The 19,128-nt window shown below is 31.8% G+C and overlaps 1 protein-coding gene across 1 annotated transcript; it reads right to left on the bottom strand.

Annotated features, from left to right (window-relative positions):
• Positions 1-6,396: 6,396 nt before the first annotated feature.
• On the bottom strand, positions 6,397-19,128 carry LOC139515959 (aarF domain-containing protein kinase 1-like). The gene is made up of 10 exons (XM_071305750.1): positions 19,049-19,128; positions 16,432-16,582; positions 14,242-14,325; positions 12,949-13,152; positions 12,205-12,363; positions 11,120-11,278; positions 10,711-10,827; positions 10,132-10,278; positions 8,186-8,383; positions 6,397-7,232 (listed from the first exon to the last, which is right to left on the bottom strand). Exons 2-10 carry the CDS (start codon positions 16,570-16,572, stop codon positions 6,876-6,878), a joined length of 1,566 nt encoding a protein of 521 aa, XP_071161851.1. The 5' UTR covers positions 16,573-16,582; positions 19,049-19,128; the 3' UTR covers positions 6,397-6,875.

Genomic DNA, 19,128 nt, shown 5'->3' with positions numbered 1-19,128 from the left:
TCAAGCTTGAAACAGCTCTGAATTTGGATTGTGATTAAATAGTTGACACAACATAGGTTCCTGACACAGAATAAATGTGGTATAAAAACTTCAAACTTAAACACAAAAATCTTAAATTGGACATTTACCTTTTATGGTCTAATATCCAAAATCTAAATACATGGTTAGATTCAGCATATCAAAAAACCCCAATATATTCAATTTTTGTTGAAATCAAACAAAGTTTAATTTTGGACCCTTTGGACCTTAATGTAGACCAATTTGAAAACGGGACCAAAAATTAAGAATCTAAATACACGGTTAGATTTGGCATATCAAACACCCCCAATAATTTGATTTTTGATGAAATCAAACAAAGTTTAATTTTGGACCCCGATTTAGACCAACTTGAAAACTGGGCCAATAATCAAAAATCTAAGTACATTTTTATTTTCAGGATATCAAAGAACCCCAAGGATTCATTTTTTGTTAAAATCAAACTAAGTTTAATTTTGGACCCTTTGGGCCTTAATTTGAAAACGCGACCAAAAATTAAGAATCTACATACACAGTTAGATTCTGCATATCAAAGAACCCCAATTATTCAATTTTTGATGAAATCAAACACTGTTTAATTTGGGGACCCTTTGGGCCCCTTATTCCTAAACTGTTGGGACCAAAACTCCCAAAATCAATCCCAACCTTCCTTTTATGGTCATAAACCTTGTGTTTAAATTTCATAGATTTCTATTTACTTAATCTAAAGTTATAGTGCGAAAACCAAGAATAATGCTTATTTGGGCCCTTTTTTGGCCCCTTATTCCTAAACTGTTGGAACCAAAACTCCAAAAATCAATCCCAACCTTCCTTTTGTGGTTTTTAAACCTTGTGTCAAAATTTCATAGATTTCTATTTACTTAAACTAAAGTTATAGTGCGAAAACCAAGAAAATGCTTATTTGGGCCCTTTTTGGCCCCATATTCCTAAACTCTTGGGACCAAAACTCCCAAAATCAATCCCAACCTTCCTTTTGTGGTCATTAACCTTGTGTTAAAATTACATAGATTTCTATTTACTTATACTAAAGTTATAGTGCGAAAAACAAAATGTCTTCGGAGGACGACGACAAAGACGCCAACGTGATACCAATATACGACCAAAATTTTTTTAATTTTTCCGGTCGTATAAAAACTGATTATTTTAGTGAATTTTCTAAGTCAAAGGACAAAATCTGCACAAAATCATCAGACCAGACCAAAAATTGTACTTGGTTTGTAACTTGTCATTATAAAACCAGATGCTCCGCAGGGCGCACGCAGCTTTATACGACCGCAGAGGTTGAACCCTGAACGGTTGGGGCAAAGTTTAATTTTGGAGCCTTTGGACCTTAATGTAGACCAATTTGAAAAAGCGACCAAAAATTAAGAATCTACATACACAGTTAGATTCTGCATATCAAAGAACCCCAATTATTCAATTTTTGATGAAATCAAACAATGTTTAATTTTGGACCCTTTGGGCCCCTTATTCCTAAACTGTTAGGACCAATACTCCCAAAATCAATCCCAATCTTCCTGTTATGGTCATAAACCTTGTGTTTAAATTTCATAGATTTCTATTTACTTATACTAAAGTTATGGTGCAAATACCAAGAAAAATGCTTATTTGGGCTCCTTTTTTGCCACTAATTCCTAAACTGTTGGGACCTCAACTCCCAAAATCAATCCCAACCTTCCTTTTGAGGTCATAAACCTTGTGTTTAAATTTCACTGATTTCTATTTACTTATACCTAAGTTATTGTGCGAAAACCAAGAATAATGCTTATTTGGGCCCTTTTTTGGCCCCTACCGGTAATTCCTAAACTATTGGAACCAAAACTCCAAAAATCAATCCCAACCTTCCTTTTGTGGTTTTTAAACCTTGTGTCAAAATTTCATAGATTTCTATTTACTTAAACTAAAGTTATAGTGTGAAAACCAAGAAAATGCTTATTTGGGCCCTTTTTGGCCCCATATTCCTAAACTGTTGGAACCAAAACTCCCAAAATCATTCCCAACCTTCCTTTTGTGGCCATTAACCTTGTGTTAAAATTACATAGATTTCTATTTACTTATACTAAAGTTATAGTGCGAAAAACAAAATGTCTTTGAACGACAACGACGACAACGTGATACCAATATACGACCAAATAATTTAAAATGTTTGCAGTCGTATGAAAACTGATTATTTTAGTGAATTTTCTAAGTCAAAGGACAAAATCTGCACAAAATCATCAGACCAGACCAGAAATTGAACTTGGTTTGTAACTTGTCATTATAAAACCAGATGCTCCACAGGGCGCAGCTTTATACGACCACAGAGGTTGAACCCTGAACAGTTGGGGCAAAGTTTAATTTTGGACCCTTTGGACCTTAATAATGTAGACCAATTTGAAAACGGGACCAAAAACTAAGAATCTAAATACACAGTTAGATTTGGCATATCAAAAAACCCCAATTATTCAATTTTTGATGAAATCAAACAAAGTTTAATTTTGGACCCCGATTTGGACAAACTTGAAAACTGGGCCAATAATCAAAAATCTAAGTAAATTTTTAGATTCAGCATATCAAAGAACCCCAAGGATTCAATTTTGGTTAAAATCAAACTAAGTTTAATTTTGGACCCTTTGGACCTTAATGTAGACCAATTTGAAAAAGCGACCAAAAATTAAGAATCTACATACACAGTTAGATTCTGCATATCAAAGAACCCCAATTATTCAATTTTTGATGAAATCAAACAAAGTTTAATTTTGGACCCTTTGGGCCCCTTATTCCTAAACTGTTAGGACCAAAACTCCCAAAATTAATCCCAACCTTCTTTTTATGGTCATAAACCTTGTGTTTAAATTTCATAGATTTCTATTTACTTATACTAAAGTTATGGTGCGAAAACCAAGAAAAATGCTTATTTGGGCCCTTTTTTGGCCCCTAATTCCTAAACTGTTGGGACCAAAACTCTCAAAATCAATCTCAACCTTCCTTTTGTGGTCATAAACCTTGTGTTTAAATTTCATAAATTTCTATATACTTATACTAAAGTTATAGTGCGAAAACCAAATGTCTTCGGACAGACGACGCCAACGTGATACCAATTTACGACCAAAAAATTTTCAATTTTAGTGGTCGTATAAAAAGAAACCAAATATGAAATCAACTTCTTTAAGCATAAAGAAAATAAAAGTGTGGAAAACTGATTTGCTGATGGACAGACAGACAGACAGAGTGCAAACCTAAAGTCCCCTTCAATTTTATTGGTAGGAGACTAATTAATTGTATATAAATATCTGATTTTGATTGTATTGAAATTTGTATGTGCCAGCCTCAAGGAATTTAAGTTTGTTGTAACTAACTGTGTTTATGGTCACTGGCTAGAGATAAAGAATTTATTATCATTATATGTTTGTTTTTTTAGAAAAAAAATAAAAGTAAAATTAGCTTACCTTTAACATATCATTTGTACTGTGGATTCCTTTTTATTCGTGGTATATCAATTCATGTATTTAGTGGGTATTGGCGAATTCATATGTTCAACGAAATACAAATGTTCTTTAGGCTTGTATGTAGACTATGGCAAAACCACGAAATCAAATATCCACAAAAATGCAATGTTTACAAAATCCACGAAAAATTGATACCCACGAAAATAAATGAATTCACAGTATTTCATCACTAAAAAATTAACAACTGACAATAAATAAACACAATTTTAAAGAAATATTGCAAGAAATTGAATCCAGTGAATGCAAAATAACTTTATTATTACATTAGTCATATTGATACAATGTGAATTCCCAGACCAATATAAACGTATATTCCAATTTCCCCTGCTGATGCATGTATAATCTACTATGTCCTAGGACAACAACTCTAAAATCATACTGTTAATTCAGAAATTATTGCCTAAATTTATTATAGTGATTTTTTAAAAATTGCCCAAAAATGCGAGATTGATTTTTGCAATGTCAGGAAAATCTGCATACTGATATATGACTCAGATATAAGAATGCGAGTTCTTATTATTGCGATCCTCACTCAGTACAATTTTTTGCATTAATAAAAACCTCGCAATAATTTCTGAATTTACAGTATTTGTTTGGTTCTTTGAAACTTTCTCATTAAGGTGTAAAACCACCAAATCATAGTATGTCACATCCTGTTGCATATGAAAAAGGACTGAAAAAAAAATCACTTGCATTTGACAGTTGCAGTAAAAAAATTCCGGGTCAAAAACCTATATCTTGGGTGTTTCAAAGCACCATTATTTTTTTATTTGGTGTTTCTATAGAATTTTTTTAAACTTAAATTGGAAGAGTTATAACATATACATATACAAGGTTAAATGGTTTCTAAAGCTTGAACACAGTTAAAAAAGAGGTGAGCATTTGATTGGTTAACTTCCAGTGATGGTTATTTTCTTAAATGCTATGAAATGTAAAATTTTGTCTTTTGTACTGGACAGGATAAAAACTTTACTTATGCAAAATGTATTTTTTTTATTTGAAACAAATATAGTTGTAAGTCCAAATTTAACAAAGACTAATAGAGGAAAATCAATGGTGGTATTACGCCTTAATACCTGCAACAAATGTAAGCATGTGAGAGTGTTAACATAGCAAAGGGACATGATTCCTATAAAAATAGTTGATCTGCATTGATATTCATATTTGTCCCAGATATTACAGATAATATGAGGCAGGCATTACCTGTAAATGGGGACAAAGTCTGTATGAATTATTTTTTTGTAACTTAAATATTTGTTAAAAAAAAGAAACAAAAATACTGTAACGTTTCCGATTTTGGTTCTGTTGTTAGGGATTCTAGTTGTGATGATATTTAAGTTATGACGTCATATGCAATGTAAACAAAGAAACGCTATCATCAAGTTACGTTTTTTCATATCAAGGAATTATTAAAAATGAAATTGGTATTGCATTCCTTCCTATTTTTAACCGGTGCATTACGTTTGCGCGCATTACCATTACATTTGCGCGCAAAAATCATTACGTTTGCGCACAGGTTTTGCTTACATTTGCACACATTTTTTGACAGGTAAACTCAGGTAAAAAATACAGGTCATAATACTTATTATCTATTAATTTGTTCAATTATTTACAAGTATCAGTACCCCTTCGGTTAGTCTAAGTTTTTTAAGGCACCTATTTTGAAAGAGTTCAATCAATAATATTTTAGGGAAAATACAGGTCATAATACTTATTTATTTATCAATTTGTTCAATTATTTACAATTATCAGTACCCCTTCCGTTAGTCTAGGTCTCTTCTTAGGCAGGGAAAAAAGGAGATAAAGCCGCATATTTTTTTCGATTTTTAGATACAATTTAACAAGTCAAAGGTGTAGGCAAAAGTTTAAGAAATCTGTGACATAGCCCATTTATCATAACTTGAACTTAAGATATAACGGGGTTTTAAATTGATTTTAGAATTCAATATATAATTTGAATTAACAAACTATTTTCAAAATTAATAATTGATAGTCATATCTATTATGAAAATACCAATAAAATATAGTCATTTATAATTTAATATATATGAATTGTTATTTTTACCTGAGATTACCTGTAAAATGAATGCGCGCAAATGTAATCAAAAGCTGCGCGCAAACGTAAAATATTTTAATCCCCAAATGCGTGCAAACGTAGTGCGCACTTTTATACTAGACTAATAAATATATATTTAACTCAAAGTTTCTTACAAACCAGACCGGAAAAAGGAAGTACATTGTAGATTTCTGCGCAGATGCGGGAATTCAAAACATGACATCAAAAAAATTGAACGATTTTGAGTTCATTAGTACAGTGAAAATTTTGGGAAAATTTTCCCGTTTTTTTTCTTTTCTATTATTGAATTTTCTACTGTTATTGGGGACTTCGTCCCCATATAAACCTTTGTTGTTGATTTCATAACAATCCTTACAAGCAATGAAGGCTTAAGAGCTCTTACAATACAACTATCCATATAATTAATATTCCTATAAAATTGGTTAACATGTACATGTGTACTGATTTTCAAGTTCATCCAAGACATTGCTTACATAAACCTTCATTATAAATTTTATAAAAATCAGGAATGAAAGTACAGGTTAAAACACTTATGCTTGCAAGACTACACACAGCAGACACTCAGGATTTCTATGTCCCCCTTAAAATATTACCATTGGGCACTTAGAAATAGTACTTTCCATGTGAAATGAAATGTGAAATCATATAACAATAACAAATTGAATGTTTATTTTTTTAGAAATGACAAAAGACTTTAGCCTACTACTGTAGGAATTAAGAAATAACAAAACTAACACAACCTGTCAACAATATATCCTCTTCTACTGTCGGCAGGGCATAAAAATAGTAAACAAGTTTTCATATTACATCTCCTTTTTTTATATGCAAATTATATATTTATATTAAAATTAATAAATTTTAAAATAAATTAAAATAACTTAATTCATACATGTATTTCTTAAAATGCAAGTCATTAAAAAAATAAAATCCACATTGTGTCAATTATAATAATTTCCTAATCAACAACAAATAGGAGTTGTAAAATTTTATCAACTTTTGATAAATTTCTGCAAGTTGTAACTATTTATCTATTATCTACATTATTGGAATTAAAACTGCCTTCAGTAATACTCAACAGCAATTTTGCATCTTTGAGCTGCAACATTTGAATTTTGACAATTATCATTGAAACAAATAACAACAATTCACAAGTTCAAGTTGTTGCCTAAAAAATTCGAAAAATTTGTACTTTTTTTAGGTTTGAAATTTTGTTTTAACTAATCAAAATACCTGTATCACAGAACAATACTATAAAAACCTAAAATAAGCTTTCATCATAAAGCTATGGCATTGTTTTTTCTACTCATAAACCTAACAACAGAAGAAGTCTGTACCCACAAAAATAACTCATATATGTCAATTTTAAAAAGCTGCCACTGTGTGGACAATCTAATTTGAAGCCACCCTGTCCATGTGTTACATTTCCTCTCACTGTCCATAGCCACAGCACGAATACAACAACGTGACATGTTTATAAATGATGTTGAACTTGCTCGTGTCTGTAATGTATACTCAATGCTTCGTAACACGTCATTTGTTTTAAGGATGAGAAGTAACTGACGTGGTACACGGTTCAGAATTTCAGAGATCTGTATGAGATAATCAGCAGCGTTTGATTTTATTTCATCATCCTAAAAAGGAAATAAATGGAATTTCTTGTAATGTTCTCTAAAGGACAAGGTACGATAAGGCCTGTTTTTGGCCCCCATATTTTCTCATTTTTCAAATTTTGTTTTGGAAAGCTACTTATCAATTTAAAATATTCCCTTAGGTTTGAAGTTTGTTTGGATGAACTATAGTTTTAGCAACTGGTTGAGGTGAGGGGGTAAACTTTCTGTTATTTTTCAAATATCGTAATTATTATTCACTTTTACAGGTGTTCCGTACAACGTATTTCAGAGAACTCTCGCATTTTATTAAAACTGGGGAATTCCCTCTGATGTATTTTTTAATTTATAAAAACACTAAATATGAATACTGAATTCTTATTATCTGTGTTGTTAAAACATGCATACGGTCGAGGGAAAAATCGAAACATAAAGATTATGAGAAGAACATTATAGGACAGTTGTTTAAATTCAATCCTGTTGTTTGTTTTTACCTTTGAAAGCAAGACAATCTTAAGAATCTGAGATGTTCCTTAATGTTTAGAATAAAACGGTTGACGTGAGGGCATGGTCCTGAGTCAATGGTAAAAGTCTACAGATTGCTTGAAAGCTATCCTAACCCAAAAACTGTGTGCTGCCCTCAAGATGTCTTTTAAGATGTTTCAGTTTTTGGGTTGCTGTTTGATTGATGTATACCTTTAATCATAAAATGATCTGTTAGTTGTGTTTGTTTTTTGTTCATTTATATGTTTTTAAATTTAGTGTAACATCCATTCTCACTGAGCTAGAACATATTTTTTTATTTATAGGCCAGCAGAAGCCTGCCTCTGGGTGCAGGTTATCTCACTGTGTTGAAGACCCATTGGTGGTCTTGGGCTGATTTCTTCTCTTTGGTCAGGTTGTCTCTTTGACACATTCCCCATTTCCATTCTTAATTTTACAAATACATCCAGCGTACATAGCTGTAGAATACTAACCTCTGACTTGGTGTACTGTTGTTTATCTATGCCAGATGAAATGGCTTTCCATGACCTGGCAGTCAGCATACAGGCAAACAATGGATACATTTCTCCAGCATTCATAGCTGAAGAATACTTTTTTATACCTTCCATATCAGCCTTTATCAAAGATGTCCATAGCTTACAGTAGTTAACACGAAACTCATCTGTCAATGACTGAAATATAGAAATGGATTATAATCAACAATAGATGCATAAAGTGAACCAACACCTTCTAACGGTACAAGCTGGTAGAGAGTAATCAAGATGGATACCCAAAAGTATGCTGCGGTTGTTTTAAGATCTCAGGAAAATAATGCTACACAGACAAAGTGAAAGTAAAAGACACTGACAATTCATTATTAAATTTTACTTTTATTTTCATTTTAATGTCGCCAAATCCATTATTGTGACATAACATCTTGTTAACCTTTGTAACCCAATATGCACAGCATTTTATGTACTTCAGTATTTATTTTCTATGTTTAAATTGTCCTATAGACGCCACCGTAAGTGGAGAAACATGTAGATCATAATAAAGAATTTCCTAGCAGTAATCTGCAATGTTGTTGTCTTTGAGTAGCAGCATAATCTATCAACAATAAGTGAAATACTAAACAGCTGAAACATATCAAAGTGAGATCGGTGAACTATTTAAAAATCAACTTTTTGCACAAGCTTTGTTATTGTACTTCTTTATATTAAACTGATTATTAAAGTAATTTCACATAAATTCTGCTTATCTACGATGATAACATTAACGCCTGAATGCATAGACAATGATTAAACGTCAATCGATCATTCAGAATTTACCAATTAGAACAAAATTGAGCTGACTCCTTCCTACATGGTACCAATCAAAATCAAGAATTTGTGAAATGTTTTAGCATGTTATATATTCAGACCTTCGTCAGTAGAAGAGATCAATTGTGAGTATGGACTGAAGTAAGATATAGAAAATTTTGTTTCCATATAGATTTTTTTTTTAATTCATGATAGAAACATGTGGAATGTATCCATGGGACACAGATGATACCCCTGCTTGCATACAACATTATAAAGTGACATAACTCAAGAATGGTACAAATGAGACTACCCAAATTTGGACTTGATCAGATTTTTGAGGTTATAAGCTTTATGTAAAATTTCATAACAATTGGTTGATGCAATCTAAAGTTAGAGAATGGAAATGAAAAATTCAGCAATTTTTCCATTTGTAAAGAGCATAACTCTAAAACAGTAAAAGTGACGCCACATGTGTTTCATATCATGATCATGTGTATGAGGCAAGCTAAATTTCATGTGTATGAGGCAAGCTAATTTAAGTATAGAAACATAAAATTCAGCATTTTTTCAGGAGACACACTCAAATAGTAAAAGTGATGCTATCAAAATCAAACTTGATCTGTGCTTTGTGGTAATAAGCATTGTGCTTCTGCTTCTGCCTGATAATGGCCACAAGCAACGAGCTGATTATTATGCCATGACTTAGGTGCACATACAGACCCCCCACCCCCATGTATAAGTTTCATTCTTTGGTTGAGGCAAACTAAAGTTGGAGAACAAAACACCAATTCTGGGACATACAGGCATATATTAGGAAGTACAAATGTACAGACAAACAAGGTAAAACTTAATGCCTCCTTGGCTATGGCAGGGGCATATTAAAAAAAATTGAGTGAATGTTAAATTTCAAGCATGAATAAAATCAAAGGTATACATTCAGAATGCTTTTGCTGAATGCATAAGATTCTATCCTTAGTCAAAAGGATATTTTCTATTTTTAATATTATAAGAAAAACAGGGTAAAGAGTGATGTATCAATTCTCTCCATATTTGTATATGATAATTTTAATACACATTTTCATTGTTATTTTCTAACTACTGTTAAAATTTATCAAGCTATTGTATATCAAATTTAATACCTGATAAATGCCATGATCTAATAGGACTATTTCTGTGTTTCCTTCAGCTGTTTTATTGACTAACACATTGCCTGGATGTGGATCACAATGTACATATCCATGTACAAATATCATCTCACTGTACAACTTGCCTAAATCTCTTGATACCTGTAATACATATAATACATTGTCCAGATGTGATTCTGAATGAAGATATTAACTGGGTAACCATTCATACATACCATATCGTAGTACTTCATGGCTACAGTTACAGCTGTCAAAGCTTACAAAATAATTCCCCAGCCCCCTGCAAATTCCATGATTTGCTAAAGAAGCCCCCATATTAGTACTGTGCCGACATGACGAAGTCCATGTCATCCCAAAGAAAAAAAATCATTTAGATGAGGACATATAGAAATGTACTACCCAGTATTCAATTTTATAATTATTGTCAAAAAGTAAACTTATATTTGATTTTCTGAATTGCATAAATATATCTACTTTTAGATCCTCATTATGATCACTAACGAAAATAATTCCTACAGTGGATAAAATTTTGCATAAAAAATCATGAGTACTCTATATTTTTGTTCTACCAACCTCATCAACAGATATCTTATGCTTTTTCATATATTCCCTGTTGTCCACCTTGCCTCCTTCACAGAACTCCATTGTAAGAACTCTCTCTGATGACAAGTCCCAGTAAATATTTGGAATCTATCAATAAACATCAGCAATAGTTTTTGATTATTTATGTCTTTTAAACAATATGCATTTTCTAATTCTTATCCCATTGAAGGATAGCAAAAACTGAAGAAAAGTTATGGTTAAGGTATGGTCCCCCTCCACTCCATCTAGTGAATGTTAGACTTAAGTTAAAAAACAGTGGTTGCCAAAACTTATATCCAAATTTTAGGGCTTTAGAAAAATTTGACTGATAATAATTTAAGTCACTTGAATGGCTCTCACTGTTTCAAAATAATAGTAAACAAAAGCACAACATAATAACCTTTAGAAATTTAAAATGTTTAAATAGCCTTTGTACTCTTTCACAATTTCTTCCTTCGTGAAGAAAGTCTAACTCTAGTGGTAAGTTCCTTTTTGTTTCTTCAGCTAACCACTTATACTGAAAACCAGGGAATACAAATGACACACCGTGTACCAAAAGCTGTAAAAATAAATAAAACATAAGAATTTGCTAAGCAGTTTTTCAAGTTGTATTATGAGCCCAAAAAGTCAGGTTGTAGAAAAAGTGTGGATGTAGTATAATTATTTTCACAATATAGTTCTGATGGTAGACACTTTGAAACTAAAAATAGAAAAATAAAATAGGTTATAATCAGGGATTTTGATATGGATGTAAGTGTAAATATATGACTTTAAAATGCTAAAATTATATCATAATGACATTTTAAAGTTACTGGTAGTTTGTCTCCAAATATTGTTTCATGGAACAATTGCTGCAAAGTTATCTGTCTTTCAAATCATTCAACCATACTATTAGTACAACAGAGAAAAGGCGAATCTATGCATGGCAGGCCTTGTGGTCTTACAACTATTGAAAAGGGATTATGGTACCCAGACTCCAAATCAACCAATCAAATTACTAGATTTGGTGTTAAAAGCACATATGTGTACTCCCGAGTACTGAGTAATGTTTTATGACTGAAAGCCTTGATCTTTTTGTTCTTTGTTGAATTATTTTTCTTTTTATCAGGGTAATACATGCCTTAGGATATCTGAGGTTTGTTTTTATGTTCTTTAATTGTTGGATTGCTGTCTGATAAATGTTTCCTTAACATCTTCATTAAATCATTTGAATAAACAAGAATGTGTTCATACTACATAGATGCCCCCACTCACACTATCATTTTTTAAGTTCAGTGGACCATGAAATTGGGGTGAAAAAAACTCATTTGGCATTAAAATTAGAAAGATCATTTCATAGGGAACATGTTTACTAGGTACAAGTTGATTGGACTTCAACTTCATCAAAAACTACCTTGACCAAAAACAGACGCAGAGATAAAAAAAAACATAATGCCCTTAGGTATGGCATGAAAATAAACCTGTTCTGTCCAAACCTGATCTTACCTCCATGGTTTTGATATCTACAAATGAATGTTTCTTTACTTTAGGATGCTGAATCTTTACAGCAACAACTGTACCATCTTTAAGAGTTGCTTTATGAACCTGAGCTAATGAGGCAGCACCTAATGGTTCAGGGTCTATCTGTACAAACATATCTTGCACCTAAAATAAACAAAATATGACTTTGAGCTTCTAATGCAGCACCTTATGGCCATGGGTCAATCCAGAAAACATCAAGGAAATTTGATGTCACAAAATTCAGAAGAATAAAATTGAGAAAGGAAATGGGGAATATGTCATAGAGACAACAACCTGACCAAAGAGCAGATAACAGCAAAAGGCCACCAATGGGTCAACACAGTGAGAAAATCTGGGCATCAACTGGCCCCTAAATAAAAATGTGTACTAGTTCAGTGAAAATGGACGTCATATTAAACTCCAAAGCATATAAATGAACTTAAATGAAAAACTACAAGACTAACAAAGGCGCAAAAAAAAGCTGGGTTAAATAAGTTTTCTGAGATCTCAACCATCCCCCTATACCTCTAGCCAATGTAGAATATAAAGACACAGCAATACACATAGTAAAACTCAGTTTAAAAGAAGCCATAGTTCGATGTCTGAAAAGGTAACTAAGGAAACTAAGCAAAATACTGTTTAGCAAAAATTATGCAACAATTCATGACAACACATCCACATAAATGTAACATTTAGAGTACTGGTGGCAGTTAAAGATAAAACTAACACCTTTTGTCCAAGATCTTCTTCCAAAACTTTAAATAAATCGGTAACAGGTGTTTGTGGTGCCTGGTTATGTAGAACTTTCATTGTCTCTACGTATTCCATCGGCAGAAGATACTCCAGTGATCCTACGTGTTGTCCTACTTTTATATATCCTCCTCCATTGGAACAGCAAAGTTCACGCAGACGTAATGCTGATCTGGAATGAATCTGAAACGAAAAAATTCCATCTTCAAGTTTTTACTTAGTCAGCATCTTTATTAAATTTTATTATTTGGTATTTTTAAGAAATTGTCCTTTTATCTTACTGATTGATAAATTCCTTTCTCAGCACTGTATAGAGTGATATGAAAAATTATCGTCAGAAAATGAGGGTGTATATGATATTGTCAATGTAAATATCGATGTGTTCATAGGCAAAATAGCGATAAACAGATTATCATTGGTCTTCTCAACTCAATTGCCTTTCTCACTTCGCTGTACAGTCTCAAACAAGACAATCAATCTTGGTGAGATGATCAACAATAGTCTCTATGGTACTGTGACATGTGATGTCAAAAATATCTTTTACAATCAAAAGTTTGTTTGTCAAAGCTTTTAGAATAATATCATTTGTATTTTATTATCTAGGCATTAAAATAAAGGTTACAACTGTAGTTATATTCATGCTTCTATTTTTACCTTGAAATTGCCAAAATTGATGCTTTGCACTACTTTCGCATTTCTTCAGAAAATAAACATTTTAAGATTTAAGAAATTTAAGGCAAAAGCAATGTCTTATGGAAAATATCTAAACTGCTGAAAGTACTGGCCTGAATGTTTTAAATATTTTATGGCAGTATCTATATTTTTTATGTCCTGCATTCAGGGTTCATTTTACAACATTTTCAAACATACATTTCTAAACATATTTCTTTCTGTCAAAGGGAGATAATTACAAACTTATTGTAATTTCTTGTAAAATTAGACTGATCATTTTTTTTTAGAAGTTTGACTTTTAACAAAATTGTAACCAATACATTCTATCAGATTCTTTTATCATGTTTATTTTGGATAGTTATATATAGTACTTAGTGATTTGTTAGTATGAAAGGAACAACTTTCCACTTTTTCACAGTATAAAAAAAATGAAATAAAATATCTGAGAAAAACTGTAATTCCCAAATGAAAAATTATCAGAAATATGTAAAAGACATAATATATATAATCGAAAAAATCATTTGCCCTAAAAATAATTTACTTTCACACTATTGCATTGACAATTTAATTTTAAGGCAACTTAATCAATTAAACTTTTACCTCTGATTTGACTTTCTCATATTCTGGACTTTCATATTCAATTCCTCGTAAATGTATCTTATAATCAGCTACAATCCATAATGCCTACAAAATGACAAATCCAAATTATATAGATATTTTTTTTCAAAGTAGAATACATCTTCTGAAGCAAAAAAAAACAAAAATAATAATTTTTGGCACAATTATTTTTTTCCAAAACTACATTTGTTTCTTTTGCACATTATAATTGCAACATTGGTCTGTAAATGAATACAAATACAAATCATTTATGACATGGACAAAATATATATACAGATCTGTTGTCACTAAAATGAAAAGAAATAGTAGGGAGGTCAACTCAGTGAAGATTTACTAATCAAATACTGAGCAATACAACGCTCGGTAAAACATTTACAAAATGGAAACACCAAACTATATTCATTTAATTCATTGTGGGTCATTGTCTTTGGTTTTACAACTTCAACATTTTTACCTAGGACTAGTCCAAATAATTATGACGTCTGGCAAGGCTATAGGAAGGCGTCCCAGAAAAAAATTAAAATAGCCTTGCCAGACGTCATAATTATTTGGACTAACCTAGGACTAGATAATAGTTAAAGGAATTTTATACCATAAGCTCATTAAAAGATTTACCACATGTACTAATTGTGTAAACTGGTTTTAATCTAATCAAGTAATTAATAAATATCTATAGAAAAATGATAACTCAAACAACAGTATTATTGAACCTTTAAAAATCACATTAAAGGATCAACAAAGGGGTGATGATTAGAACTTACTGATGACTATAATCATTTTCTAATGGTTGATAAAGGATGCAAGGACCTTGTACTCATTCAAAAAATATTATCTTGTCTGGGACGAGGCAATTTCTCATCTTTGTTAGGTAATTTACAGTCTTAAGTGCTTATGAAAATATATGCTCTGATGATACAAAATAATATAAATTAAAAACCAATTGTTCAGAGAACAATTGAAGGTCTTTCCACAATAAATTAATTTGAAATAATTGTTGAAAAGAAGGTACGGTACATTTGTAGTTCCTGTTAACTGAAAGTTAAAAATGGCATCCAATCATAAGTTTCTTCATACTGATTGAATAAATAATGGTTTTCTATATACTTTGATGGGAAATAAGGGAGATAATGTGCTACTTCCGGTGAAGTAAATGTCACTTCCAGTCTCATATGATAGCTTCTTTCACACTGATTCCAAAAATATATAGTTTCTAATACTTTTGTTTGTAAACCAGGAATAATTGACCACTTCCCGCTTATCAAAAGTCAGTTTAAGTTTTAAGTGATAAGAAAAGGTATCAAAATTACAAAATATATGGATTCAGAGTAATTTTTCATGAAAAAGTGCAAAAAAGGTTACTTCCGGTTTTTTTCAATGTCACTTCCGGTTGTCAATTTTCAAGGTCATATGTCACCCAACCTTTTGTTAAAGGTCATTTGGCTTTATAATGAACCAAGTTGAAGTAATAATCAATTAACCTTATAATTAGACATTTCAGGGGCACTAATTCTTATAAGATGCCATGAGATTGTATCAGACCAAATGTAACATATCTTCATTACCATAAAGCAATCATTATGCACTTGTTCTTTTATTCATATCTTTTAAAGTGTTGGAGAAAATGCAAAAACAAGGAAAAGTCACAATTGAGAACTTGACCTTGACCTTTCTAAGTAAGGACGTAGGGGCCTCAAATAAAAACTTTCCAGGGTTATAGGGTAAATGGTTTATAAGTTAATAACACATACCGACAAATTTATTTCGTAAAGGTAGATAACTCATATAAAAGTTCATCGAATCGCTTCGATTCAAATTAGCTAAAAATTCCTGAGGCTGTAACGAACAATTTGTAAAAGAAATTTTGTCAATATCTTTTTTTGTTACGAAGGAGATGCACTCTGATGATAAACAGTGAATAGGGAGATAACTCTTACAAAGAAAATGGTTCAGTTTAGCAGGGTGAAATTTAAAAGCACATAAACTATACGATACAATATGAGAAATATCTAAGCGACATATTGCGAAACAAACATTTATCGCAAGAACAAAATTTGGCTGGAACAAAAATAAATAATCAGAACAAATACAATAGTTCTTTCCACAGAAAAGTGGAAAGACCTAATTAAACAACTGTGATTTTAATTCTAACCAATATTTGATTAAAATACCTACTGTAAAAGCTGCACGTCCAAATCTTACTACTCCAATGGTAGAAACCTCCCAATCATTTTTATACAGAAAATAGCCTGACCCTGTTCCTAGTCCTCCAACAGTCAGATATTTCAAGGTTTTCTTGAGGAGGTGTCTACTCATTCTACACGATCTGAAAAAAATAAGTCCCAAGTCAAAATTGTATTTTAGTGGATATTCAGTGGTTGTATATGTTGTAGTTGGTTGGTGTTTATCATATTTGGTTATTAGTTTTTAGGAGAGCTGTGTTGTAGTGGTTAGCGCATCAGAATACTAACACAAAGGTTCCTGGTTCAATCCCCATTCTAGAGATAATTTCAGAGACTCATTGTACATACTACAAGGCTGCACTCACACCTGCAAAGTGGAAAGGGATTAATATAAGTTGCAATAACTTGTTTCCAAATGTAAATAAATATGTTTAAACTAATATTTTTTTTTTCTTTTTCAATGAAATATTGTTTTGTACCTTAATTAGGCTGTTCCCATTTGAATAGTTTTTACATTGTTATGTCAGTACTTTTCTACTTTCTAAGCTACATAGCTATATGTTATGGGTTTTGCTCATTGTTGAAGGCCATACAGTGATCTATAGTTGCTTACATCTATGTCTTTTGGTTTGTTTAGGATAGTTGTCTCGTCAGTTATCATTTCACATCTTATTGTTATGATGCATTAGATAATTATATTTCATATGAACAAAATGATAATTTTTTTTTTTGCTCAAATGCACAGGTCTTAGATGAGCTAAAGTTAAAAAATCTCTATATATACAATGTCATTTGCAACTTATGGGATGGTTCAAGACATTTAATACAGTCTGTGCCAAAAACTTTTTCATCTACTAGTCCGGAAACTAAATATGAAAACTTGTACCTATATGACTATATAAAATTTTGAAAATTTCCACTAGTCCGAATCAATATTTACTAGTCTGGGGCATCAGACTAGTGGCTAACGACGCAGACTGAGACAATCAAGGCAATTCACTGTTTGAATGGTTTTACACTAGTAATTTTGGGGCCCTTTATAGCTTGTTGTTCGGTGTGAGCCAAGGCTCTGTAATGAAGGCCATACATTGACCTTTAATGGTTTACTTTTATAAATTGTTATTTGGATTGAGAGTTGTCTCATTGGCACTCACATCACATCTTCATATATCTATCTAATGATTGAAACTGGTAACTGTCATTAGTGCTATTGATTAATTCGATGTTTAAAAGCACATTGTCACAAATTAGGTAACAGATTCAACTGTCACTCAGTGTCCAAACTCAGATTTCAAACTGATTTCATACTAAAACATGTTAATCAAAAGTCAAGGATATGAAATGTATTTAAAAAACCAAAATATAAAATAAATTATTCAACACAAGAAATTAAAGTCCATTTTAAATGGAAAATTATACAAAAAGCATCTTTTAGGTAAGTCACATCCAATCAAAAATGTGTTGATTGGTCACTCATTGAATATTTTTCTCTATATATGAATTCTTCGATTAGTTATTCTATAGTTATTGCAACAGTAAATTTACGGTAAAATTGCACTTAATTTATTTCGAAAATCGTGTCGATATCTGATACATGTATGTAAATATATTTTCAAAACCACTCTGGCAGTGTCTAGTGCGAAATGACCTAGGGCGAAGCAATTCATTTCAAAATGACCTGGAGCCTAGCTTCTCAGTGGGAACAGAAACCAAGGTGAAAGGACAATACACCTTATCACTAATCCCGGCTGACCCGGCCATTTGAACTTTTGACGCATACAACAATCACTTTTCCATTGTGGCGTCAGATATTTTGTTTTATGACGTCAAAATTTTACGGGAACCTGTGTGATATTCATTAATGGCAGATAAATAGCGATAAGATGTATGTATACAGTCGTTCTATTTTTTTCACTCATATTTTGATCTGTTGACAAACTGAATCATTTATTCCTAAAATTGTGTTGATGTTATTTGTTAAAAAATACAGTGATTTTTTTTCTTCATCTAAATGAAGACTCTTTTAAGGGGGTCTCAATGGGGGATTCTGATCCCAGATCCCGCTTACTGTTTTGTCAGATTCCCATATCCCGCTTACACTATGTACGTAAGCAATTCTCACTTTTTGGAATTTCCCATGTACCGCCAGATTTCATTTCCCGTTTTCATGGCACAATAATTTGACACGTGTCATGCTTACAAAAAATCAGCAATCCCACTTCACGCTAAGACCCCAATGAGACCCACTGTTTATGCAATGCCAATGACAGTCCAAATAATTATGAAGCCTTGAAAGGCTAGCGCCCTAGCGTAAGGCGTCAAAGAAAAAAAACTATAATAGCCTGTCGAATTAAGGCGTCAAAGAAAAAAATTATAATAGCCTTTCAAGACGTCATAATTATTTGGACTATGGATCACTATGCAAATGAATCAATGAACATAAAAATATAACAAAGTCAAAGGTCAAATCTGAAGCTGATTCAAGAACTGTCTTGAATTTCTCATTGAAATATCTTCGAAATTGGGTCCAATAGCTTGCTATTTATAGTATGATACAGGTTCGGGATATATAAATTTTGAAGTGACAAAATAAACGTCAGTGTCCATACCCTTGTCTTTCTTAGTTCTAGATCGTCTGTTTCATAATCCTCAATCCTCATGATCATTTACACACAACGAACGAAAAGTC

The sequence above is a fragment of the Mytilus edulis genome, chromosome 3, assembly GCF_963676685.1.
Source record: "Mytilus edulis chromosome 3, xbMytEdul2.2, whole genome shotgun sequence".
Classification (NCBI taxonomy): Eukaryota; Metazoa; Mollusca; class Bivalvia; order Mytilida; family Mytilidae; genus Mytilus; species Mytilus edulis.
This window is presented reverse-complemented; position numbering and strand designations above follow the sequence as displayed.